The 24831-nt window shown below is 33.9% G+C and overlaps 5 protein-coding genes across 10 annotated transcripts; 2 read left to right on the top strand and 3 right to left on the bottom strand.

Annotated features, from left to right (window-relative positions):
- Positions 1–221: 221 nt before the first annotated feature.
- LOC145009393 (uncharacterized) lies at positions 222–731 on the bottom strand. Its single transcript, XM_078968100.1, has one exon. The coding sequence runs from the start codon at positions 729–731 to the stop codon at positions 222–224; it is 510 nt and encodes a 169-aa protein (XP_078824226.1).
- Positions 732–11008: 10277 nt separating this feature from the next.
- Positions 11009–13096, bottom strand: LOC145011355 (superoxide dismutase [Fe], chloroplastic-like). Of its 2 annotated transcripts, XM_078970060.1 has the most exons (8): positions 12920–13093; positions 12799–12842; positions 12417–12491; positions 11970–12330; positions 11764–11882; positions 11611–11637; positions 11479–11502; positions 11009–11379 (listed from the first exon to the last, which is right to left on the bottom strand). In XM_078970060.1, the coding sequence occupies exons 1-8, from the start codon at positions 12981–12983 to the stop codon at positions 11164–11166; spliced, it is 930 nt and encodes a 309-aa protein (XP_078826186.1). In that variant the 5' UTR covers positions 12984–13093; the 3' UTR covers positions 11009–11163. The 2 variants fall into 2 exon arrangements, with proteins under 2 accessions (XP_078826186.1, XP_078826185.1); XM_078970059.1 differs by having other exon boundaries at positions 11764–12330; positions 12920–13096.
- Positions 13097–18852: 5756 nt separating this feature from the next.
- LOC145008846 (pectinesterase 1-like) lies at positions 18853–20751 on the top strand. The gene is made up of 4 exons (XM_078967467.1): positions 18853–19532; positions 19692–19898; positions 19987–20228; positions 20434–20751. The coding sequence occupies exons 1-4, from the start codon at positions 19050–19052 to the stop codon at positions 20633–20635; spliced, it is 1134 nt and encodes a 377-aa protein (XP_078823593.1). The 5' UTR covers positions 18853–19049; the 3' UTR covers positions 20636–20751.
- A 127-nt stretch (positions 20752–20878) lies between these two features.
- LOC145008848 (polyadenylate-binding protein 2-like) lies at positions 20879–22674 on the bottom strand. The gene is made up of 6 exons (XM_078967473.1): positions 22412–22674; positions 22166–22268; positions 21637–21710; positions 21357–21548; positions 21139–21263; positions 20879–21057 (listed from the first exon to the last, which is right to left on the bottom strand). Exons 1-6 carry the CDS (start codon positions 22547–22549, stop codon positions 21012–21014), a joined length of 678 nt encoding a protein of 225 aa, XP_078823599.1. The 5' UTR covers positions 22550–22674; the 3' UTR covers positions 20879–21011.
- A 78-nt stretch (positions 22675–22752) lies between these two features.
- MED31 (SOH1 family protein) lies at positions 22753–24466 on the top strand. Of its 5 annotated transcripts, XM_078967470.1 has the most exons (7): positions 22782–22887; positions 23112–23190; positions 23298–23386; positions 23469–23566; positions 23636–23732; positions 23813–24157; positions 24281–24466. In XM_078967470.1, exons 3-7 carry the CDS (start codon positions 23340–23342, stop codon positions 24291–24293), a joined length of 600 nt encoding a protein of 199 aa, XP_078823596.1. In that variant the 5' UTR covers positions 22782–22887; positions 23112–23190; positions 23298–23339; the 3' UTR covers positions 24294–24466. The 5 variants fall into 5 exon arrangements, with proteins under 5 accessions (XP_078823594.1, XP_078823597.1, XP_078823595.1 ...); XM_078967468.1 differs by lacking the exon at positions 23112–23190 and having other exon boundaries at positions 22753–22887; XM_078967471.1 differs by lacking the exon at positions 23112–23190 and having other exon boundaries at positions 22753–22887; positions 23813–24174.
- Positions 24467–24831: the final 365 nt, after the last annotated feature.

Here is a 24831-nt window from a genome sequence, read left to right as displayed (position 1 = left end):
TTTTTAGGTACAGATTGAGAATCACTAGAAAGAGATCCATTCCTTTGAAGAGATTCTTCACGAGAAATTATTGAAAAAGCAGTTTTGACACTAAGAAGTGGATCCATAAGTAGAATATGACTCTTAACTTGATTGTACATTTCATCAAGACCAGTAAGAAATTGCATGAGCTTCATTAGTTTAGAATGATCATTTAGTTTAACAGCATCCTCACATGTGCATTATGTAAGACTGATTAAACCATCAAATTCTTTCCATAAAGCATCCAAGTTATTAAAATAATCTGACATAGTCATACCACTTTGTTTTAAAGAATTAATTCTTTGATAAATATTAAAGATTACATACCCATCAGCTGTATTATAGGTTTCAAACATATTGTCCCAAATTTCCTGTGCATTATCAGAATAAGCATGACTAGCATAAATCGAATCACTAACTGAAGACAACAGCCAGGAACACACAACTGCATTAGCCCTTTCCCACTTAGACTCTTTAGTTTGCTCAACAGAATTCTTTTTAAATGTACCATCTACAAACCCTAGTTTGTTTCTAGCCTTAAGGGCCCTAGACATAGAACTTCTCCAAATACGAAAGTTTTCATTTCTAGTTAGTTTAACAGTAACAGTAGTTGTAGTTGCATTATCAGAAGGATGAACATAGAGAGGATCATCAAAGTTAACTGAATCATCCTTCCCACTCCCTTCAGGAGGATCATTAGGACCAGCCATAAGACAGGATAGAATGAAAAAAAATGCAAACAGATAAAACCAAACAATCAACAACACTAGCAATCAGTCACTATATGACGTCCAGATGGTCACCACGTATGTTGGGGCCCAAGACAACCAATACAGATCAAACAAGTAAACAAAGAAAAGATGCACAGAAATGTAACTGACATACTCAAGACAATAGGATATTCCACATCTATTCTACTAAAGAGTTGAGAAAGGAACAAGAAAACGCTCACAGCGATTTGAAGGAAATTTGCAGTTCAAAGTGACCGCTCACCTCCCTTAGGGTTGTTCTCTATCAGAGTTATTTCAGACGAGTGTCCATTCCCTGACAGAGTTACTTTGACCCTAAACATTGGGATTGAGTGAGCAGACCAGATGATGAGAAGTTTTTCTCCAAGTATAAACCACAGATCTTGAAGGATCGGACGATAACCACCAAATCTGCAAAGTGAAACTCACAATCGCAGTAACTTGATTCTAACAAAAAATATCGAGAGTTTCCAAAGAAATAATCGATCAACGAATGATCAAGAAACAATCAATTTCAAATATTAAAGAAGTAACAACAACGAAAAAACGAAGAACAATCTAACCTGTATGAATCTTCTGCAAATCAACAAGAACCTCAAATATCATCAAACGGAGAGGCTCTGATACCATGTGAGAAAGTATAAACTCAAGATCTTTCCCAACATCAACATTTCATTCACTATGAAACAGTTGGTTTACATCAAACAAATACAAAGAAAAATCTCACTACAAACACACTCATCTCTCAGACATAAAAGAAATCTAATCTATTCTGTAAAACAAAATAAATTGATCTTTATGGTATAAACCCTAATCTGACGAGAGCAAAATGAAAGAGATGAACTGAACTAGATGAACTGAACAACTCAACCTGCATTATATACATGGATCAATATAAACTTACGGACTACCCATGGACCCAGATCAGGTTAATAGATTCGCGCCTTCTTAACCTACAAACTTAAAGAAATACACAAATATCCCTACACAAATAAAGAATAACAAATAAAACCTTTAACTATAAATGATAAGTTTGTATATAAACATATCTTTCAATAGGAACCTCTACCCAGGGGCGCTGCCCTCAGACCTCCATACAACCGAGTTCACATAAAACACTCCGAGTGTGCACTCCACACCTCCAAACTCGGATGTCTAACTGAACCGAACTGTCTCGATAACAATAATAATTACACTAAAATATGTTGGCAATACTAAAATCACCAACATCCCCCCGCCCACACACACACATTTTAGTGTAATAATTAATTAACTAAAATAGCAAATATAAAACCAAACTCATGCATTAATGAAAATGTCTTGAAGATTGAATTTTCATATTACTATAACACATATTTCAAATACTTGAGAATCTGGTGTCCTAAGGATTGAACCCATCAACTCATTTGAATAACTGAAGATATTATGCACATAAGTTTTACACAATTTCTAATGTTTCAACTTGACACTATTATAGCCATGTGTCTTATCCATTCATGAGTGCATAAAAGCCTAGCCCAAACATTCTGAAGCAGCATCACTTCACACTCGCATATGCAATCTTTCTATATCATGCATCTGTTAATGCACATCCTTGGGATGTAGTAACATAAATGTGCTTTATAGGTTATAAGCACATACCTTGGGATGTAGTAACATAAACATGCTCCGATTTCCATAAGTAAGCTTTCCACATTGAATTCAGCTTCTAACATCATATTAGAAGGGAATTGGGTATCTTATCCATAGAGATATCAAGTGGGTCTTTAAACCATCCAGACTTCTTTACCAAGTCACTAGCTAACCTCTTCATCAACTGATTAGCTAAGTTTTGTTAAGATCGAACAAACTTAACAGAAATGATATTATGAGTAACGAGCTCATGTACCATGTTATGCCTAACACCCAAATGTCACGACATTCTATTATACACTTGACTATATGCTTTTTCCAGGGTGGCAACACTACCACAGTGTATAGAAATAACTGTTATAGGCTTTGGCCACAAAGGAATTTCATAGATCAAATTCCCCAACCATTATGCTTCCTTTCTAGTAGCTGCAAGGGCTACAAATTCAGATTTCATAATTAAATTTGTGATGCATGTTTGTTTCTTAGAATCCCATGAAATGGTATCTCCACCAAAAAGAAACACCCAACCACTCGTAGAAGAGGGGTCCTCAACATTAGCGATCCAATTAGCATTTGTATACCATTCAATAACCGAAGGAAACCTTACATAAGTCAAACCAAAGTTCATGGTTTTCTTTAGATACTTCAACACTCTCATTATTGCTTGTTAGTAATAAGTACTAGGATTGCTAGTAAACCTCCTTAGCTTTCCTACAGCAAATACAATATCAGGTCTTGTGCCGGTCATATCATACATCAAACACCCAATGACCTTTGAATATTCAAGTTGTGAAACTGCTTCACCACTATTTTCCATAAGTTTCATACTTGGATCCAAACTCAATTATGATCCAAAACTTATTATGAACCAAACTTTAATATGAACTAAAACCTATATGAAAAACCATTCATGATTCAAAATGATATGGTTCAAAATGATATGATTCAAAATAATATAATTCAAAACATATAACCACTTTTTGTGTATACAAATGTGCATCATATAATATTGATAAACTTGATCTAAACAATTTCTTATAAAAGATGACATAACTCAAAGCATAAAATCATTTGCACTGCAACTAAATAATGATTTATTATATATAATCTATTAGTCAAAATATATAAAATGTCAAATGCTTGAACATTTTAAAAGACATGCAGCATATCACACGCTTTCATATACAAACTAAGATGTACATATTGTTAAATTACATTAATACTTTGACTTTATGCTTAAACAACATATCAATATCAAAGGGTTGCCATGTCTCTTGTGGAAACTGTACTCAAATTCAAAATCTCTAAGAGGTGAGTCATATCAATAACACAAACAAGGAAGCTTTCATTTTTTTCTATGTCTATACGACATTTGATATTGACAATGCCAAAATATACAGATTGTTGCTCGAAATGAGAAGATGATGGCTCGATGGAAGTTTTGCATTAAGATGGAGAATAAAGAACTCTCCTACGGGAGCTTATAAAAAATCTACAATAAAAACACGGTTGTTAGAAATTAGTCAAATGAACAATGCACTTAACTATGAATACAAACTAAGAAAACATATCTAGTTACACTGGCAGTTGTGTCATCCGCTACTTGGGTTCTCCAGATGATATATCATTATGAATAACACAACCAAACGATAGATTAAGAAACATAACATTAAAAAAAAAAAATATCATTCACAATTTTATGAGTTAAGAATGATATGATGCAAATAGTTTATGATCAAAATGTTACAAATCAATCAACATAATGATCCAATTCAAACTATGTATGATCCAAATATTTATTATCCAAACATGTTATGATCTAATGCTACAAATAATATGATAAACAAACGAATTATATGATCTGATGCCAAAGAGTATTAAAAAAAATCAATGTTGTGATTTATTTTTCATACTTTTTATGATACAAACATGTTATGGTCCATAACACAATGCTCCAAATAAAGATATTAAAAAATAGAACATAAGTAAGTTGCAACAACATTACATATTTATTGTGTGTTTTACTTAATAGATTTGTATAATTGTTTCTTTAGGAGGTCAGTCTTTATTTATTTAAACTACTTTTTATCAATATGATTTTCATTTTGATAATCATCATTATTCTACACACACCTACAATCCACAATTCTCTTACCATTTCATCCAGACATCTATTACATTTAATAATTTTCCACGAAGACCAAAAACTAGTGTAAATGAAGAGTATGAAATAAGTCACTTACATCTCACACAAGCATAAATACAAATAAGTTGTGTGCGCAAAAATCAACAAAATTTTAGAAAATATTTCCAAATACCTCATGTGCATATAACTTTTTATAAACATTTTAACAAACACTTGAGTGCTTCATCAAAGTTGGGATTCCAATTGAATTTAGCTCATAAGTTTCTATGTTTTGTTTGTTAAAACATAATTTTAAATATTAAAATAAGAACATCTTTTAATGAGACATTGCACAACTCATGGTTCTACCATAATATGTTATCATGATGCTTTAGCCATTTTCTAGTTTCTCAAATTTGGTCTAATAACAGTATTGCAACTAAATTTGAGTATGAATCAGCTTTCTTGTGAAAAAAAATGTTTTTTTACATGAATTTGTATCAGTTAAAGCCTTTTTGGAATACAATTTCGTTTTAACCTAATTCTAAAAACAAAGTGGTAGATGAAGATATATGTTCTAAATCTGTGTATTGACTTTAAAGAGTAACCAATCTAACTTTAAATTGACGTTCTTATAAAAAAATTGAAAAAAAAATCTGTCATTTGCATACATTAATTCATCACGATCTAAAGAACAAATTATAGAAAAAGACAAAGACGATGAAGAGTAAAATCTTGTTTTCGCTTTTGAATCCAACCTGATTTTACGTTATTTGAAACAAATATCGTAGATTTCAGTAGAAACAATCACGATTTCAAGGGATTTGTATTGTCTTCGATTTTGCTTGATGAATGAAAGAATAAGATGAGCACACTGAACGTTGCTCAAATTGAATCCCCCCTTGTTAGCCCAATCCTCTTTCATTATAAGTCAATTCATTTCTAGGTTTAACAGAGCCCAATATTTTCCAGCCCGATACATTAGTTGTTTGCAACCGAATTCATTATTTGTTTGACGAAAACACCTTTAATGGACACAATTGCTCGAGAATTATCCTTGCAGTCCTTATCATTTTTCTAGTCTTCACCGGATATTATATATATATATATAATATATATATATATATATATATATATATATATATATATATATATATATATATATATATATATATATATATATATATATATATATAATCATGTCTTAAACATACCATCCCCACTTTGGGTATGAACTTTAATCTCCCACCCAGCTCCGTTACCTGTTAAGACGGAAAACACCCATCCCGTTAGGGTTACCTGTTAAGACGGAAAACACCCATCCCGTTAGGGTCAGGTACTCGCAAATACCCGAATCTGCAAATCAAATTTACATCCTTATTCACTGGAGAAGACAAAGGATGGTAAGGGCATCTAGAAAAGTGACACGATGTGTGTAGGGTCCATTTCTTTGTTCGTATATAAACATTACCATTAGGATTTACACATATGGATTTCTGAGAATAAAGATTTATCTATTTGTTGTAATGGCTTTTGTGAGATAGATTTTTTCATTTTAATGGTCTAAAGTGCTCAAAAAATAATTTAAATGATTTTTTTTTTTATATATAATACTTGAAAGTTGGCAGGACTATAATGACACTAACCCAAAAAAACAAAACACATATATAATCATCGATTTGGAAGTACTAGTGGTCGTTGTCGTTCATCTATGATTGAAATTTTTTAAATGAAACCCGATGATTTGGCAACATTTGGACTTGTGTACAATGTTTGAGGGTCCAATGAAAACTCCATGCGAAACATAAGATAACATGATTAAAGAGGAGTGTAACTCTGAATGAAAACTCCATACAACAGAAAATCAGGTAAAAGGGTAAAATTGGAATAAAAGAAAAACCAAAGCCTGATATTTGGAAAATACATCATGGATTACCTGCAATTGGATGATCAAATCTATAATTACCACCAGAGATACACACTTCAGCTCTTAAATATTGTAAGCAATTAAATACACCAGGTCATCCTAATATGTCATTGAATCGGAGTATGTAGCTTCTAAAATCCCATAATTCAATTTATATATAAAAGGGTTTCACATAATTTAAGCTAATAAAGCTTCTCCGTCATACAAATCAAGGAATTTATGGAGATTTGCTTGCTTTTAAAAACAGTTAATTAATTTAAGATCAATTTCTAGATTCAGAGCACATAAACAGGGAAAATTTGGGGATGATAAGCTCTAGTTGTGGATGCAAATTTATAAAAATGGTTATGGTAATATATTGCAAATACAAAAAATTGAGTTCAAGAGATTAACCTAGAATGCAATGAGCTGCAAATCTAACAGATTGATCCGAGCGATTTGAAAATTGGGGCTTCTTATTTTTTGTAGTCGCATTCTATGGTTTTGAATCATTCCTTACACCTACCGCATATGCAAAAGAAAAGAGAAATAGATGAAGAACGGAAGCACAATCTTAGAAGTCATCACCTGGACCAAGATGAACAGTGGATAGAAGCATTTATGTTAACAATAAATCGATTAAACAATTCTCGAAGCGATCTTGGCGTCCCAAAATTTCTGTAACCTGGGAAATATGGTGACATTAGTTGAGTCTGTTTGTTTGGTTATCAGAGGGGAATCTGTTGTAATTGATGTCAGCGTATCGAAGAACCTGAACGCCACCATTACTCCCAAACTCTCTAATCTTCCTTCTTAACAGGCAATTTTTTCATCGTCTTCAACCCCAACTTTAGAAAGATTGAGGAAAGCAACAACGTGTACATCGACGATCAAAGGGGTTGGAGGCGGTGGGAAGACTAAAAGGTGGGAGACAAAGAGGGTGTTAGAAAGAACGTATCACCTGATCAAATGGATTAACTAACCCCGGTAGAGGTGGATGGTAAACTGAGAGAGAACGGTGAAGCGGTGGACTGGGTGGGCATAATAGCAGTAAGAAGGAAGACGTGGATGTGGAGAAGAATGGTCGGTAAATTGAATGAGATGGGTAGACATCAGAAGCAGATAATGCGGTGGGTGGACTCTATCGGAAGATGAAGCGGTGACTCTAAATCCAAAATGGATCCCAACAGGACACATTCCATAAAGATGGGAGAGTGGTGGAGGATGGAGATGAAGTCGGGGGTAGATATCTGGAAGTTTACTATTGGATAAAAGAAAGGTGGAATCGACAGAGAGAAACACGTAGAAAAGAAAATACCAGGGTCCACTGAACAGGAGGTACTGTTCAATTAAGAACCCTCTTTTTAGTATTGACAAAAAAAGCAAAAAAAGCCCAAGTTAAAACATTAGTGGCAAAAGTAGGAAGTTGAAACATTAGTGGCAAAAATCAGAAGTTGGAAACTTTCCTGTTCCTTTTCATCACAACTTTAATAGTAACTAGTGTAGGGACCCATCGGAAAGCATTTTCTTTTTTCAGATTTTTTATTGCTATAATTGGACATATACTTTGAAATACAATACTCTAATAAGAAAAGTTGAAAGTACGGTTATACAATAGACAAATAAATGAAAATTGCAGCAATTAAAAATGAATTACAACAATACCTTTAAACAATGACCATAAATGTGAGAAAAACTTCAAATTAAGGATCATAACTGAAATACCATTTTAGGGACAACAAAATAAGTTAATCAATTAAAAATCTAAAATCTTATCTTGACGTTTTCCACCTTTTGAGTATTCCCTCTTCAACCCTTACAATAATACAACAATTTTTTCTCCCTTTCCTCTTTTCTTCAAAATCCCTTTCCAATCACCTCAAAATCCGTGTACAGAAGCTGCATAAGTTAAAAACAAATTAGTATTAGTAAAAAGAAAAGTAAAAACAAAGTAAAAAGTGAGTTTCTAGAAACAAACTATAACAAATGGTAACTCCCTTGCTCTTTATGCAAATAAGAAATAACAATAGAAGTAGAATGCACATTTGGTCCGTGTTTAAATGTAACAATGTACTTTCAGACTACAATGGCTTAATAATAAACAAATTTAAATAAATAAATAAAATACTAACTTACAATTTATGCCCATGTCATGTATTTTTGGATTAAGTCCACTAAAAACCTTTTTGCAAATTTGGTCATGTTTTCAATTTTTTAATATTTTTGGTCCTTCTCACTACCATCATTAGCAAAACATTATTAAACACATGTAAATAAACCGTATTACCCTTAAATATAATCTTTGCACCTTGAATCCTCCAAAGGTCAGAAATCGAAAGTCTATTCCACCGGTAATTCCAACACCTATAGGAATGCCAATTTTATCCTTCTTAATGTGCTGCATCTACATAGAGTTTCATCAAACAATTAAACCTTTTGATGAAGGAACCATTTTCATCCATATGTAATGAGTTCATTTCCATTTATTGGTAATTAAAAATGGTATTTTTATTTAATTATACTACAAATATGTAGAGTAGGAAAAAAACAATCAAACAAAAATAAGTTTCTGAAGTTAAATTATACATAAACTATCATCAAGTTTATGTATCTCACACCCATCAAGCCAATAAGATGATATCTCCCTGAATTGAATATCTATTTCATAACTCGGGTGGAATGAATGATAGTCTTTTACACAAACTACATAGAACACACAAATTAGTTCTTAATAAACAAAAATCGCGATAAAAAAAAAAAAAAAAAAACTTTACATGACACCTCAAGTTGAAGAGCAGATGTTGTACTCATCATCGTTGTCTTTTTGTTCCTCTTTCGATTCCCATTTCATGTCCGACCTGAAAGACCGCCAGATGAAATGAAGTTTAATTTGAAGAACCTGATCTTTATTGAAAAAAAAAAAACATAAAATTAGAAAGATACTAAAAGATTATCGCACCAAAACTTGTTGAGAAATCATTTCATGTACCAAGAGACAACAATTGCAGTTGGTGGAAAGTTACGACTTCATTGGTCGTCAAAAATTTTAAGCACACATTATACAGCTTACTTACCATGATAGAATGTAATATATATTAGAAATTGAAAAATGATTAAGTTTTCTGTCATCAAAATTTTAGGATAGGAAATCTTTTGAACAACTGTCTGTATATTTTCACCACCTTTGGTTGTAAGTTGTAACTCCCTATCCTTACCTTCTTGCCTAAAATTTCTAAAAGTCCATTTTTGCCTACTTTAAAAAAACTGAACTTGGACAAAAAAAATTCAGAAACCTGGTTCGAGCATTTTATCGAGCAGGTGGAATGCATCATGAAATTTCTTTTAAATTTCCCCAGCTACCTGAACATTTGTCTCCTAATTCAGTATCAAAAGAAATTTATAGAACATAGGCAAAAAAAGATGGTGCATTGTGTAAAAAAAATCGAGTCAAATGATAGAACATAGGCAAAAAAAAGATGGTGTTTTATGTCTAAAAAAATTGACTCAATTTCGAAGCCAAAGGGACATGTAATCAGAATCGTCTTCCTCCTTTTCTCTATCTCAAAACAAAAATCAGAAATTTAGAATTTAAAATGTGGGTGCAGTTTAACAGATTAGAGAGGAGCTGCAAGCAAAACGTTTGTAAATATATATTTTTTTAAATCAAGGTGCAGAGGTTTTGAGGTGGTATTTCCACCCTAAATCTTGGGAAGAGAAGACCAATCAGTGAACTCATTTTCGTGATATAGTAATTGTAACAATAATAAAGAAGGTGAACTAAAATCGCTACCCCTTTCATACCTACCTGAGTGGGGGCGGCCGAAAATCAACAGGCTGACCGGTGACCGGCGAGTATGGTGGTGAGGAAACTACTGCAGCTTTCGTGGTCTCCTTGTGCAGACGGTAAGTAGTGAAGAAGATTAATGGAAAGGATCTTAGGCGGTGGAAGATGAAAGGCGGTGGGGTAATAGAAGCATTAAACTAACATCAGTTAAGCAAACCTCAGTTAAACAAACCTGATGAACAGTACCATAGTTAAATACTGTTCATAAGGATGTTGTGCTTTAATTATATGTTTAATAATAATAATAATAATAATAAAGAATCAAAATGAACCCCTTTATTCCTCAAATTCACGTCCATTTTCATGCTTATGATTATATTTGGTGATTAATAATTGTAAAGTGAAAAAGAACACATCATCGTGAAAGAGGTTTTAATAACAAGGGAAGTGATTCGTACACAACAGTTTTTTGCCGTACACAACAATTTATGCATTATAAAGTTGTACAATACAACACTTTAAAGCACAAATTGTTGTGTATGGAAAAAAAAATGTTGTGTACGAATCAGTTCCCTTTTTTTTGTCATTTTAGTTTAGTTTTTGTTCCACTTTGTTCCATCTATTTTGGCGGGACTAAAAAATAGTTAATTAGTCCCATTGACTTGGTCAAATTTTCAATTTGTTTTTGTTCCACTCATGCCAAACACCACTTTAATATCTATTGTTCTGTTTTGTCCAATTCAGTTCTCCGTACCAAAAAACAGTAATAGAGGATGTAAGGAAAACAAGACTTTTCCAACCAACTTCCTTGCACTTTTAACCCATAATAGCAACCTACTCATGATTTTTTACTAATCATAACATCTAATACATTTCATTATATGCTAACATTACAAACATCAAGCAACTTTGACACAAGTCAAACAACAATGAAACTATCAAACAATCATTCATCATCCAAAAACTCCTCAGGGTCACTTCCAAAGTACATATTATCCGTATCCTCAGGCTCTCCCGTGTCCACATCATCAACCGCATCTATTTCTGCCATCTCCTTTTCTCTCTCTGCAACCAAAACCTTTGCTGCTTCAAGCCTCAAACTCACTGTTTCCCATGATACAAGCTTATCAAGAAACACTGATATATAATCCGGCCTACGGTTCTGTAAACAAATACAATTTTTAAAAACTGTTACTAAAACTTACTTATAATAACATTAAATAAAATTTTTGATAATCGTTATATGCATATGAAGTCTTACCTCAAAGTCAAGGTAGTATGCATGCTGCAAAAGTATAAATTAGATTCAAAAAGTTAAATTAATATAAGTAGGAGTAAATGATGCACAAAATAGTTTATTTATGATTTATGAATGAAAGTGAAGATATGTTACCTCCCAGACATCTATAGCGAGAAGAGGCTGCACATTAGAAAGTGAAAGAAACCAATTAATTGAAGGGGTAAATGCACAAAATAGCAAAATAATTTAACACTTAATAGAAGATAGTGACAATAAAATATTATCTTTACTTTACAATTTACTCACATGGTACTCCCAAACAAGAGGATTGACTGCATTTGGGCTCTTTACCACAACAAGCTTTTTATCTTCCTCTGATGGACGTGGATTTCTAGCATTTGGTATGTCAAGTTTATGCTCTTTATCTAGAAAGAAACACAAGGGTAGAAATGTCATTTCATGCGTGTTTTTGTTTATATCTACCTTTAGGTAAAAGTAAAACAAGCACTTACAAACAAGCCAAGCCCAACCAGAACCAAACTGAGTAGTGGCAGCTGATTTAAACTCATTGATAAGGCCTCCAAACGAACCAAAATCTCTGTTTATTAATGCTAAAAGTTCTCCAGAAGGCTTTCCACCACCATTAGGTTTCATGGACTCCCAGAAGAATTCGTGGTTCCATACCTGTGCAGCATTGTTGAAGGCTGGAAGAACATCGCCTTTGTTATATGAAGTTGATATTATGGTTTCTAATGTCATTTCATCTAGTTCGGTTCCTTCAATTTGTTTGTTCAAGTTGTCGACATAAGCTCTGTGGTGTTTTCCCCAATGATACTCTAATGTCTCTTTGCTCATATGCGGTTCTAGAGCATGCTACCATAGATGGAACAAGAAGAGAAGGTGTGAAGGTCTTGTAGTAAGAGAAGGAATATAAATGTCAGAATGTGTATTAGGCGTACCAGTGGATAAGGAGGAGGTTTCAGATTAACGCTGGCTGATATTTTCCGATGAACAGATCTACTAGTACACCGTCTCTGTAACAGAATTGTAGTTTCTTCAAACGATAGAAAACGAAGATAACAGAAAAGTTGCATCTTTGTTTGGAACCAATATCAGTACAAACTAAGCACAAACACACGTAACGCGGGAATGAACATTTAATATGAAATCCCAAACATGATAGAAAACTTTCATTTAGTGGCAGAGGCATTTCGTCGAACACCATGCTTGCTTCCCTAGAAACCCCATTCTTTGAAAGCCAAGAAATTTTATCCGCGTTGAATTGTTTGATGCAGTTAGAATAACGAATTTGGAAGAAACAGTCGAACAGAGATGACTGACCTGTCTCTGTGGCCCTTGTAAGCTCCGAGATAGGCCACAAGATTCTGCAATTGATTCAATTTGAATACCCATCAGAAATCAATTAAGTGTCATATAAAGATAGAATTAACGGTGGCAAAACCTGGGGTGGAAAGAAATGTAGTAAGATGAGAAGCGGTTGTCGTGGCAGCCGCCATTACCATCATCTGCAGCAGAGCTTGTAACAGGATGAGGATATTTGGGTTGGGGGTGTTTCGAGAAGGTGGGTGGGGTTTTGGAGGGTTTTTGGGTTTCAAGACATATGTAGCCTCCAGGCTCCAGGACTTCATTTAAAACTTATTTACTATTATATTTTAGAGTAAATTACACGAATCGTCCCTCGTGCATGTGTCAAAGTGCACGTTCAATCCCTATTTTTAAAAATTAACTCGGACCGTCCCTTGGATGTTTTAAACTTGCACGCTTGATCCCTCGTTGGATTAAATTTACACACTTCATCCCTTACCATATTTAAAATGATTATACTACCCTTACTATTCTATTTTAATTTATTTATAATTCATTTTATATATAGAAAATAGAAATTACAGCTCCTATATCTATCACCCTTTTCCTCTTCCTCTCATCATGAAACATCCTCACCGCCACCTACCGAACCACCACCACCGACGACTACCTCCGACACCATATCACCGCTTACCGCCATCAATGGACCACAACCCCTTCTTTCTCCCTATCTCTCCTTTCTTTTCTTTGATGTGAGTGCTAACTCTTCAAGCCTTCACCTTCATGAAACCCAGCACCGTCACCACCACCTCCTTCACCGGTCGTCGGTAACCTCTAGGCCGTCATCGCTACCATTCTTCTCCGGTCCAAATCTCCTTAAAGAACCACCGTTTACCTCCAGCAAGAACTTTTTGTTTTCACTTTCAAAAATGAACCCTATAACTTAAGCTTCAAAAAGATGAGATTGGAAATGAAAATCGGCACCAGAGCTTTAGATTCAAAGTATCAAAGAAGAAGACGGGGAAAGGTATTGTTCAGCGGAGGTGAATGTGTTGAAATCGAACCATCATAACATTGATGTTGTCCCCAACGTGCTTCAAGAAAACCCTCACTCAGGTACTACACCTTGTCGCCTTCTGGATCTGCAACACCCCCGATTGGAATTCTGAAGAAATCAGCTATGTCGATTGGTAGTTGCTGCTAGGTTTATCGAACGAAAAAATATAGGGTTTTTTGGGAGGCGATTAGTGGTGGTTTTGATTTGGTTGGTTCACGATCGGAATAATGGAGTCGGTCGGAGATGTTGCAAAAGTCGTCGGTGGGGTGTTAACTGTAGATAGGAGAGGAGATGCACTGAAGAAGAAAAGGGGCGAGGGGGCAACCAGACGAGTTATCAACGTATTTAGTGGCTATTTCTTTTTTTAAAAGGAAATAATAATTATTTTATAATAAATAAATCAACATATAATTAATAAATAACAAATAATTAAAAAAAATAAATCAAAAAGGAAATAAATAAGGGCAAAATGGTCTTTTTATATCCGGAGGGATGAGGCATGTAAGTTTAAAACTAACGAGGGACGATCCGAGTTAATTTTTTAAAATAGGGACTGAACATGCCTTTTGGCACCTGGACGAGGGACGATTCGTGTAATTTACCCTATATTTTATAACATAAGTTAATTCATTGGAACTTTTAAGTTTTAACTAAATATCTTTAAATTATAATTTTATATTTTTATTACATGAAACATAAAACAAGAGATCCTAGATAGTAGTATAGTACATACAAAATCTCTACATAATATCTTGATGTTAACCAAATACCCACTAAAACAAGAAGTCAACCCCAAACAAACCAAATGAAACTAAATTAGTAACAAAATCTTTTATCTTCATTAATCTTCGCAACATGAATGATTAGCAGTGGTTTTAAGGGTTGATCAGACCTTGCAATGTGCAAATTATATAATATAAATTAAAACTATAAAGTCTATTATTCTAAAATAAAATACATAAAATTCAATTAAAACCTAAGAAATAAAATAATAAGAGTAAATTACACGAATGGTCCCTATGTTTTAGGGTAATTTGCGCGTTTGCTCTCTAATTTATTTTTTTTACTCGGAAGGTCTCTATTGTTTGTTTTTATTGCGCACTTGATCCCTGTCTTACCTAAAAAGATTATTTTGCCATTGATTTTTTAATATATTTAAATAAATGTACTCACAACTCCACTTTCACCTCACCTTACCTATCCTACATTATTTAAATAAATTAAAAAATCAATGGCAAAATAGTCTTTTTCAGTAAGACAGGGACCTAGTGCGCAACAAAAACAAATTGTAGGGACCTTCCGAGTTAAAAAAATAAGTTAGGGACCAAACGCGCAAATTACCATAAACCATAAGGACCGTTTGTATAATTTACTCAAATAATAAACATAAAAATTATGTATTCTATTTGACGTCGTTTTGCACATCCCATGACAATTCTCTAAAACTTGGTGGAAATTTTCCTATTTTCTTGACGGAAAATTTGAAAAGTAATATTTAAAACCATTTGCATCATTTTTATCACTTGGTTTGATCCTTCATTTTGGGTAGATTTTATCTTTGAATCGGTAGTGGCTTCAGTTCATTTTGTTGAGTAAAAGTTCAATGATTTTGTTCAAAAAGATGATCCGCTTTTCGTTGATGTCGACCGTTGGATCCTCCGATACATGAACTCATACACGAGCAAAAACAACCTCTTTTATCGGGGTCCAATGTACAAAATTGAGGTATTCCTTTTGTTAGTGGAACCTGATTGTGCTTTTGAGGAAGATATTTTGCAAAGATAAAATCAGTGTTGTAGAAATCGGTCTTGGCGGCCGATTAATCAGCGATTAATCGTTTGTCGGTCTTAAACCGATTACGATTAGCGTGTTTGACGGAAATTTGTCAAAATCGGCCTTGGAGGTCCTTGGTGGCCCTTGGCGGTCTCGGCAATCATAGGCGGGAATTTTTTAAAAAATTCAAAAAATTTTAATTTTCAAATTATTACACCAAAATTTTAAATTTTTAAATTTTTAAGCTTGCAAATTTTAAAATATTAAACTAAAACTTTCGAGTTTTTAAAATTTTAAAATTTTAAATTTTCAAATACTTAGTTTTTTAGGGAATATTAATTTTTTTAAATAAATTTATTAATAATTAAGGATCCCCGATTAATCTCCGATTAATCCCCACCTAATCCGATTAATCACTTATCGTCAGTCGACCGCCGAACGATTTTTACAACATTGGATAAAATTGAGAGGGATAAGATGGATGTTGAAGGTTTGAGAGAAGTAATATGAATATTGAAGAAATGAAGGTAGTTGTTGATATTTATTTTGGTTGAAAAATCGTAAAGAAAAAATTGAATATTTGGTTTAAAAACGAATATTTTTTTGAGTTTGACACACTCTTCTCTACAAGTCGTTACCGAATATGGGTTGCCGAGCTCGGCATATGTAGTTGGTGGGGCAGTTTTTGTCGAGTTAACTCAACAAATGTAGATCCCAGTCCACAGCCTAATGACATGTATAAATCAGAATCAAGTGGATATTCTATATGGGTGTGTTTACACACAGTTTTTTAGAATTCTAGCTTCTAGCTTTTAAGAAAAAAAACTCTATTAAAAAAAACTTTGTTCGACAGCATAAGCTTTTAGTTTTTTCGTTAAACAAAAGTTTCAAATCTAAAAGCTACTTCAACTAGTGTTTAACAAAAAAAACTCTTTTAGATTTTAACAAATTGACTTAAATACATTTTAAAATAAATAAATCATGTCCATACTTTTGATAATTATTTTATACGATTAAATATAAATATATTTTAACAATTATAATGTTTTTATTTGAAACAAAGTATATCTTATACTATTAAATGTAAATATGGTTTAATAATTATGATATTTTTATTTAAAACAATCTTATCAGCAAATTTATAATTTATTAATATTCATCTACTAAAATACAAATATTTATTATATTAATCGATAAACTAAAATTAATATCTTAAAATAATATTGTTTCGTTTAGAATACTGAAACACTTGTAATATATTAAAATATTTGGTTTGAGTTCTTACAAAAATTGAAAAGTTTTATTTTCTTTATTTGACATCATTTACTAATATGCCTAAAAAAGTTTTTATGAATTAACAAGCTTAATCTATACATTTGGTATTAAAATTTGGATTATTTTAACTTTTGATCATTATAGTTTAGAAAAAATCAATTATAATCATTATATTCTAATTTTAGTTATATCCATATTCACTTTTATATCATAAACTTTCCGTTACTTGTATAATTACTGTGTCGAATAATCCATACATAAAAAAAAAAAAAAAAAAAAAATCCATCTTCTCCAGCTACCGACTTCCAATATTTCAACTACTTTGGCTAGACATTTTCAATATGGATGTCATAACAACCCTCAAATTTTCAAGAAATGTTCGGTTATATCATAAGTCCATTTTTATGTCCACAAAAACCGCACATTTGGGAAAAAATTATCATAATTGCCCTATTTTCCGATTTTACCCTTCTATGACATTTTGGGGTGTTTTGTTCAGTTGTTTTCTGTTTATCATCATAGAAGTTCAAAGATATGCCCTTCATACTCAATGAAATCCATATATTGAATCAATAAAATTCCACATAACAATCTCATTTTGGCATCAAGGAATCAATTCAGATGAACAAGATCGTCCATTCGTAACCCAGAAACCACCACCAGTTGTGATATGCATCACCATCACCATCAAATATCAAACAATTCTGCTACCATCACTGAAATCCACCACCGCCACCACATCTACATTGACATCGTCCACTACCACCACCTCCTTTTCTTACCCATATATAAACTCATTACCCAGATCGATGTCATGGGTGCTCAAACCTAAAAATTAAACCCAAATATGATACCCAAAAATTAAACTCAAAAACCATAGATGAAATCAAAATCGTGGTTAGCAACACAAATATACAAACTTGAAATTAAACCCAAATTAAACCTAAACCAAAACTTGAATTCACGTTTCAGATAGTAGAGAAGTGAAGGAGATGATGGTGATGAACAATCAAGGGCGACGATAGGAAGTGGGTCAAGTCGCAGGAGTTTGCATCTGATGAAAAATCAGGGGCGGCAGTAGGAGTTGGGTTTCATGGCAGTGGTTGAGAGTAATGGGGGCGGAGTTTCGGGGAAGAAAGGTTACATCGATCGATTCATTGGACTCGAGGTTCAATTCAGAGGAGGGCAGTGATCTTCAAAGGGTGCTTGTCGGTATGCTCAGCAATCGAATGAGGTGTTGGAACAATGGTGAGCAGGAGATGGCAGCCGATGGGTTTCTGGCTCGTTTTTTCTTGGCAGGAAGCTCACCGGTGGAGTTCTTTTTGGTTTCCAACAACAATAGAAATCGATCAAGAGGGAAGGGGTGTTTGGGTGACAATTACTGAAGAAAGAAGAAGGTGGATGAAGGGTTGCTAAAAATGGTTGGAATGGAGGTAACAACCCTCCCTTTCAAACTTGGTTTACTGGTGATGGAAGGAAAAGAACGAACAAACCAAACACACTCTAATCTTAAAACCAAACACCCCTAATTCCATAGAAGGGTCAAATCGGAAAAGATGGCAATTATGACAATTTTTACCCAAATGTATGGTTTTTGTGGACATAAAAATGGACTTAGGATATAACCGAACATTTCTTGAAAATTTGAGGGTTTTTATGACGTTAGCCCATAGTAAGAGTGATCTAACAAATCTACATTTTACAACTAGTTAGTTTTAATCGATATTAACAAATTATAAATAAACTCTCAATATACGATACTATTATGTTAACACCGTTGCTCACTTTGAAAACGTACACCCCGCTAAATATATTCTAGAAAAAACTAAATAAACTATAATTCGACCTAAAAATCTTGATATGTGATATTAAAACATATACATAACTCCCTTTTTAAGGATTAATAATGGCCATCTCATTTTTACATTAATTTATTGAGAGGTGGAGAGAAATAATAGTAAGAAACATGAAGGTGCGATCAAGAATCGAGGAGGGGAAAGGAAATTACATAACTCAATTCACCATAAACCTTCTCCAAATTCATTTCTTGCATCATTTTTCAGATATCCCCCCTATATCTATCTCTATATATAAGCAAAGAAAACGACATTGGATTGCCTAAACATAAGGAAAGATATATATCGAGAAAAAAAGGGGGGAAATGGTAAGATATTTGTTTCTGATTATTCTCAACCTAATCTTAATCATTCTTCCTTCAACCATTTCGGACGATAGTATACCCATCCCACAAGAACGATCCCAAGTAAAGAAATGGTTCAAAGAAAACGTAAAACCTTTACAAGCCCGAAAAGCAACCCTTGATCCTGACCTAGTGGCTGCAGAAAAAAAACCAAGGATCATAAGAGTCATGAAAAAAGGTGGTGGTGATTTCACAACAATTTGTGATGCTGTAAAAACCATCCCATTAAAGAATACAAAAAGGGTTATTGTGTTCATCGGACCAGGAGAATATGTTGAGAAGATTAAAATGGAGAGGGAAATGAAGTTTGTTACTTTAATGGGAGATCCTGACAACATGCCTACCTTGATTTTCAACGGAAATGCCGCAACTTATACCACGGTCGAAAGCGGGACATTAACTGTCGATGGTGATTATTTTGTCGCGGCTAATTTGCATATTAAGGTCCATAAAACAATTTGACATCTTTTTTTTTTTCTTCAAGAAAATGCATGTCCTTGCATAACTGTGTAACACTGGTAATGAGATAAGAATCCATAAGAAATGTCGTAGGTTCAAGCATGGATATGATAGAAATTAATTCCACACCTTTTAAACGTGTAGAATTCGAGCCCGAGACCAAATGGAAAAACGAAAGGAAGCCAAGCGGCTGCAATGAGGATTGGAGGGGACATGGCGGCATTCTACAACGTAAGATTTTACGGGTTTCAAGATACTTTATGCGATGATCGTGGCCGACATTTCTTCAAAGATTGTTACATTGAAGGAACGGCTGATTTCATCTTTGGTAATGCAAGATCTATCTATCTGGTAAGTGAAAACGGTTGTGAAGAATCTTTTTAATGTTGCTTGTATTGTATTCGATTTTTTTTTTTTGTTGTTTTTGTGTTACTTGTAGAACACGGAAGTACATTGCATTCCAGGAGAATTACAATCATGGATAACGGCACAAGCACGGGAAATGGATGAAACAGACACAGGATATGTGTTTGTGCATTGCCCGGTGACCGGATTAGGGAAAGGATGGTACTTAGGAAGAGCATGGAAAGGGTTTTCAAGGGTGGTGTTTGCTTACTCGAAATTGGGCCCTATCGTCGATCCTAAAGGATGGAGCTCCAATAATAAACCTTTACCTGACAAGTAAGTTAATGACAAGTCATAACAAATTATACTCTATTTGACATGCATTAAACTGAAACGGATGTCAATAGAACAAAAACTAAAAACTACTTTGTATCGTCCAAAAAGGTGGGACAAAGCCTAACTTCTTATTTTTTTTAAAAATAACCCTAAAAAACTTATCTCTTGTGTAAACAAATTGTGGTTTGATTGAAACATCTTGTAGGAACCTATATTTTGCGGAATATAAGAACAAAGGAAAAGGTTCGGATATGATAGGAAGAGAACGATTTGTGAAGAAGCTTACAGACGCAGAAGCTAAACGGTTTATCAGCCTTTCGTATATTGGAGGTAGCAAGTGGCTTCTTCCGCCTCCAAAACCTAACAAGTTTAGGCCCAAAAGAAAATTGCAAGTCCTCAATAGTTAGAAGGAAGAGTAAACATGTATTATATTGGTTTATATTTCCAAGCAAATTTAAGACTAAATTGTTAAAACTTCATTACTTTGGATTTCTATTCCATTTATATAATTTCAAATCCAAAGATAAGCCACAACACTTTGACTACTAAACTTCCAACAATATTTTGGGCGATATGAATTAGACTAAAAGAGGTTTAAGTTCCATTCTTCGGACTATGATGAGTATGAAAGGAAGTTAAAAAAAAGTGCATACAACAAACATAGTTCTTAAAAGATAAAGCTACAAGAATGTTGGGAAATGGTACATAATCATACATGTTCTAAAAGACTAAGTGGGACCCTGTATGAGCATTGACTCGTTTGACCACTTGTTAACTTAAATCTCAATATGGTCGGTATCTCATCGGCCTTCTTGCCCTTGGAATCCTTCTGCAAAAAAAAAAAAAAAAAAAAATTGTTAGGCTTCTGCTATTATTTTGATATGTTAAAAATCAAATCACATACTCATACCCATATGGAGAGTACATTGGTGGGCCAGGCATGAAAGGCCTCCGGGAATTGAATCCAAGATAAGGATTGGAACGCCTGCCTCTGAATTGTTTCATTCCAGGGACATTTGTTCTTTTAGCAGCAACCTGAATGAAAACAGTTTGTAACATGAAATTTTGACAAGGCCATTTTGGTAATTTTGCAAATGGAAGAAAGGGATAAAGTTTTAGGATTAGGACCTTGAGTTGACGACCATGTAATTCTGATTCATTTAAAAGGAGAGCGTTTGGAATAGCTTCAAGCTCCACAAATTCAACATATGCAAAACCTTTTGGTTGACCAAATTTGTCTGTTAATATTGTCACCCTGTTCACTGTTCCACATGATTGAAAATGCTGCTGAACTTCCTCAGGTGTACATGCATAATCCACCTGAAGTTCAGATTATATAACTTTAATCATATAAAAATATTTTTTTGTTCTTTAGAATGGAATAAGGTGAAAGATAAAAGAACCTCACATTACCAACATATATAGAACGCGCATCTGCTTCCTCTTTTTCAGCCTGAGTTGCAGATGCACCCGAAGAATCATCTAATCATGTCCATAATCAAAACAAAAGCAAATTTTAATACACAGACTCACATATCTTAAATTCTCAGCCAATAACTTGGAGATGATGTCACCAATGAAGGTAACAAGTCTTGTAATCTCATAACAACAAAAATTATATAATCTTCCAAAGTATTTTATGGAAAGTGAGAGGACTAATCAATCTTGTTTAATAGGAAGCTTTTTATCTGATTCATGAGAATTCAACTATGAGGGAGCCTTAACCTTTCTAAGGTCTTCAAAATCTTAAACTAGGGTTATGTTTCATCTTATTACACAATATGAACTCACCTTATTTGACGCAGTTTATGTCTACCTAAAGTTGGATTGATGTATGATGTATCCATGAACAAAAATGGAACAAATGCTGAATAATGAAAACAATTCAGAATATAGAGCATAGGATAAGCCAAAAATAGTCAAATTAGAACAAAGACCTTGAACGGAGCCCATCTCCTTCTCAACTTTTGCCTGCATTTCCCGAAGCGCGCCAGCTTCTTCTTCAATCTCCTTCAGTCTCTTCTTCATATCCTCTAAATCCTAAATTCACAAACAAAAGAGATACAGAAAGAAATTTCGAAATTAAATTAGGGCTTGAAGTCACTTCACACGAATGCATAATTATTCAATCCCCAAACCATACGTATCAAAACGTCAACATTGGAGGTATCAGAAATATTAACCTTCGAGTTGTTGTTTTCATCTCCTTCCGTTTCGTTCCTCGACATCTCAACATCGGCGTCCATTTCTCCTTCATCTGGTATATCTCCGCCGTACACTTCGTGCTCCTGATCTTGGTCTTGCTCCGCCGTGTGATCCATAGCTCTAACCTCCGATCTGTCTCTGCACAAACACGAAGTGCTTCGACTTAGGGGTTGTATAGAGAGGTGAGAGTTTGTGACCGATGATGGCGAAACCAGATGAAGGCTAACACTGTTATTTGTTTCAACCCTGGGGGTAGTTTTTGAATATTTGTACAAACTTGGGCTGGATTACTTATCGACCTTATTATATATTGGGCCAAGCCCAATCCACACGAACAAAAATCTTCTTCACTCTCGACACACGGATTACAAACGACGCTGATCGGTGGTGGATTCTCCGGCAGCGACTACTCCCTCGGACGGTGAGTGGCGTTTACTCGCTCTTGAAGTATCAAGTACCTCCCTTACTCTGAATCTGGAAATCGCTATTTTTCTATTAGCTCATTTTTTGTTGAATTCATTTGTGACTTGGAGAACTTGTGACTTGAATTCGAAGAACGATTTTCAGTTGTTTTGAGTTTGCTTTCTGTTGTTTATGATCAAATGTACAGTTCGATGCTGAAACTCTCAATTTCGACTTAGAGCCCTATAATAAAATCGTGAATTGTGATATGATTAGGAAATTGAAATTGCGAGTTACGATTAGGGTTCGCTAGCCACATCAAACTTTATGATAAGTATTTCAACTGGAATAATTTGTAAGATGAATTCAACATAATAAATCGAAATGTGGCTCAATTTTCTGGAACAAAGGGGTATATACCATTAACGTTTCCCTTTTCTACTTACCTTGCTGATTATCCAGAGGCGTGAGTCTTGAAATCTTCCATCGGAGATCTGCAACTCTATGGCTTCAAGTCATGAAGATGATGACTCCTCAAATACCCACAGCTCGTAAGCTTTTATATGTCACAGTTAATACAAATTATAGTTATTGCATGATACAACCATTTTTCTGACCTAAATCATGTTCCAGGCCCAAGAAAGTATACCAAGATCCAGATGATGGGCGTCAAAGATTTTTACTTGAACTGGAATTCATACAATGCCTTGCGAATCCAACTTATATTCACTGTAAGTTTAATTCAAAATGGTAGAATCGTTACCATTAAAGATGTTAACTTTTTGCAAATTCTGATACAGATTTGGCTCAGAATCGTTATTTTGAAGATGAAGCTTTCATTGGCTACTTGAAATACCTTCAATACTGGCAACGACCAGAGTACATAAAATACATAATGTAAGCTAAGAGCCTAAGAATCTTGTTTTCTTTACTCTTTATAAAATTCTGCTTATGTTTTGGTGGATTACAACTTACAGGTATCCACATTGTCTTTACTTTCTAGAACTTCTACAAAATGCAAGTTTCCGCAATGCAATGGCACATCCAGCCAATAAGGAGTTGACACATAGGCAGCAGTTTTACTTTTGGAAGAACTACAGGAATAATCGGTTGAAACATATCTTACCAAGGCCCCTTCCGGAAACTACCGCACCACCACCATCTAATGCAGTTCCACCACCTCCAACCACCACCATTGCTGCTGCTTCTTCTGGTGGTCCTGTGGCTGTGCCGCCAGTACTCTCGCCTATGCAGTATGGTGTACCTTCTGGTCCACCTCTAAAAAGTGACCCTAGGAGTGGGATTGATAGAAGAAAGAGAAAGTAAAATCTTTTTATCTGTATGTTGACAATTTTTTTTTTTTTTTTTTTTTTAATGTTATACTGTTTCTTATATGTAAGAATGTGATAAAATGTTGATGAATGTTAAATCTTTTTGTTTTACAGGAAAGATGGATAGATTGATTTGAGGTATTCGTGCAATACTTCATGGCTGAAAGAACATAAAACTCGAGGTTTAGTGTTTCCTTTTGTAGTGTTGTCTAAGTTCTATATTTTACTATTGGCAATGAGAGCTTGATATTTTGTTTATGTGTATTCTTTTATTAAATTCAAGTATACATTCGTTTTTCAGTTTTTGTTTACATTACACAGTTAAAGAGTTAGATATATTAAAAGGATGATAATGTATCCTTTAATGATGTGTCAAATACATGTCATGAAGAAAACTTTTTTGATTAAACTAATTAACAAGTTAACTGATGATGCGAATGGAACGTTCTTTCTTCGTTGTGTGTTACAAGTTATGGGGTGCATGGACTTTTCAGGTCAAATACTTATTTATTTTTTGTTTATTGAAAAAGAGAACAAATCCTCACTATTTTTAAATAAGGCTGTCGGGCAAGGATGTCAAGATCAGGAATTCATATAAGATCATTTTTAGGTTTACAAGATTGGGATCGGGATCCTAAGATCTCATTAAAAACTTAATTTTAACA

Source organism: Lactuca saligna, chromosome 8 (assembly GCF_052625555.1).
Source record: "Lactuca saligna cultivar CGN05327 chromosome 8, ASM5262555v1, whole genome shotgun sequence".
Classification (NCBI taxonomy): Eukaryota; Viridiplantae; Streptophyta; class Magnoliopsida; order Asterales; family Asteraceae; genus Lactuca; species Lactuca saligna.
Note: the sequence above shows the minus strand (reverse complement) of the source record. Positions and strands in the feature narration are given on the sequence as shown.

Bases quoted from the DNA above. Each gene is read 5' to 3' on its own strand.
- LOC145009393 (XM_078968100.1), bottom strand. From the start codon at position 731: ATGGCTGGTCCTAATGATCCTCCTGAAGGGAGTGGGAAGGATGATTCA.
- LOC145011355 (XM_078970059.1), bottom strand. From the start codon at position 12,983: ATGATGGTAATGGCGGCTGCCACGACAACCGCTTCTCATCTTACTACA. The intron at 12,843-12,919 runs GTTTTGCCACCG...AATCAATTGCAG, and splicing joins TACATTTCTTTCCACCCCAG to AATCTTGTGGCCTATCTCGG. The intron at 11,380-11,478 runs GTAAGACTTCAT...ATTTGTTTACAG, and splicing joins CATACTACCTTGACTTTGAG to AACCGTAGGCCGGATTATAT.
- LOC145008846 (XM_078967467.1), top strand. From the start codon at position 19,050: ATGGTAAGATATTTGTTTCTGATTATTCTCAACCTAATCTTAATCATT. The intron at 19,533-19,691 runs GTCCATAAAACA...TTAAACGTGTAG, and splicing joins CGGCTAATTTGCATATTAAG to AATTCGAGCCCGAGACCAAA. The intron at 19,899-19,986 runs GTAAGTGAAAAC...TGTTACTTGTAG, and splicing joins ATGCAAGATCTATCTATCTG to AACACGGAAGTACATTGCAT.
- LOC145008848 (XM_078967473.1), bottom strand. From the start codon at position 22,549: ATGGATCACACGGCGGAGCAAGACCAAGATCAGGAGCACGAAGTGTAC. The intron at 21,711-22,165 runs GTCTTTGTTCTA...GGACATGATTAG, and splicing joins GGAGATGGGCTCCGTTCAAG to ATGATTCTTCGGGTGCATCT. The intron at 21,058-21,138 runs GTATGAGTATGT...TTTTTTTTGCAG, and splicing joins CCAATGTACTCTCCATATGG to AAGGATTCCAAGGGCAAGAA.
- MED31 (XM_078967468.1), top strand. From the start codon at position 23,340: ATGGCTTCAAGTCATGAAGATGATGACTCCTCAAATACCCACAGCTC. The intron at 23,387-23,468 runs GTAAGCTTTTAT...ATCATGTTCCAG, and splicing joins TCCTCAAATACCCACAGCTC to GCCCAAGAAAGTATACCAAG. The intron at 23,733-23,812 runs GTAAGCTAAGAG...TACAACTTACAG, and splicing joins GAGTACATAAAATACATAAT to GTATCCACATTGTCTTTACT.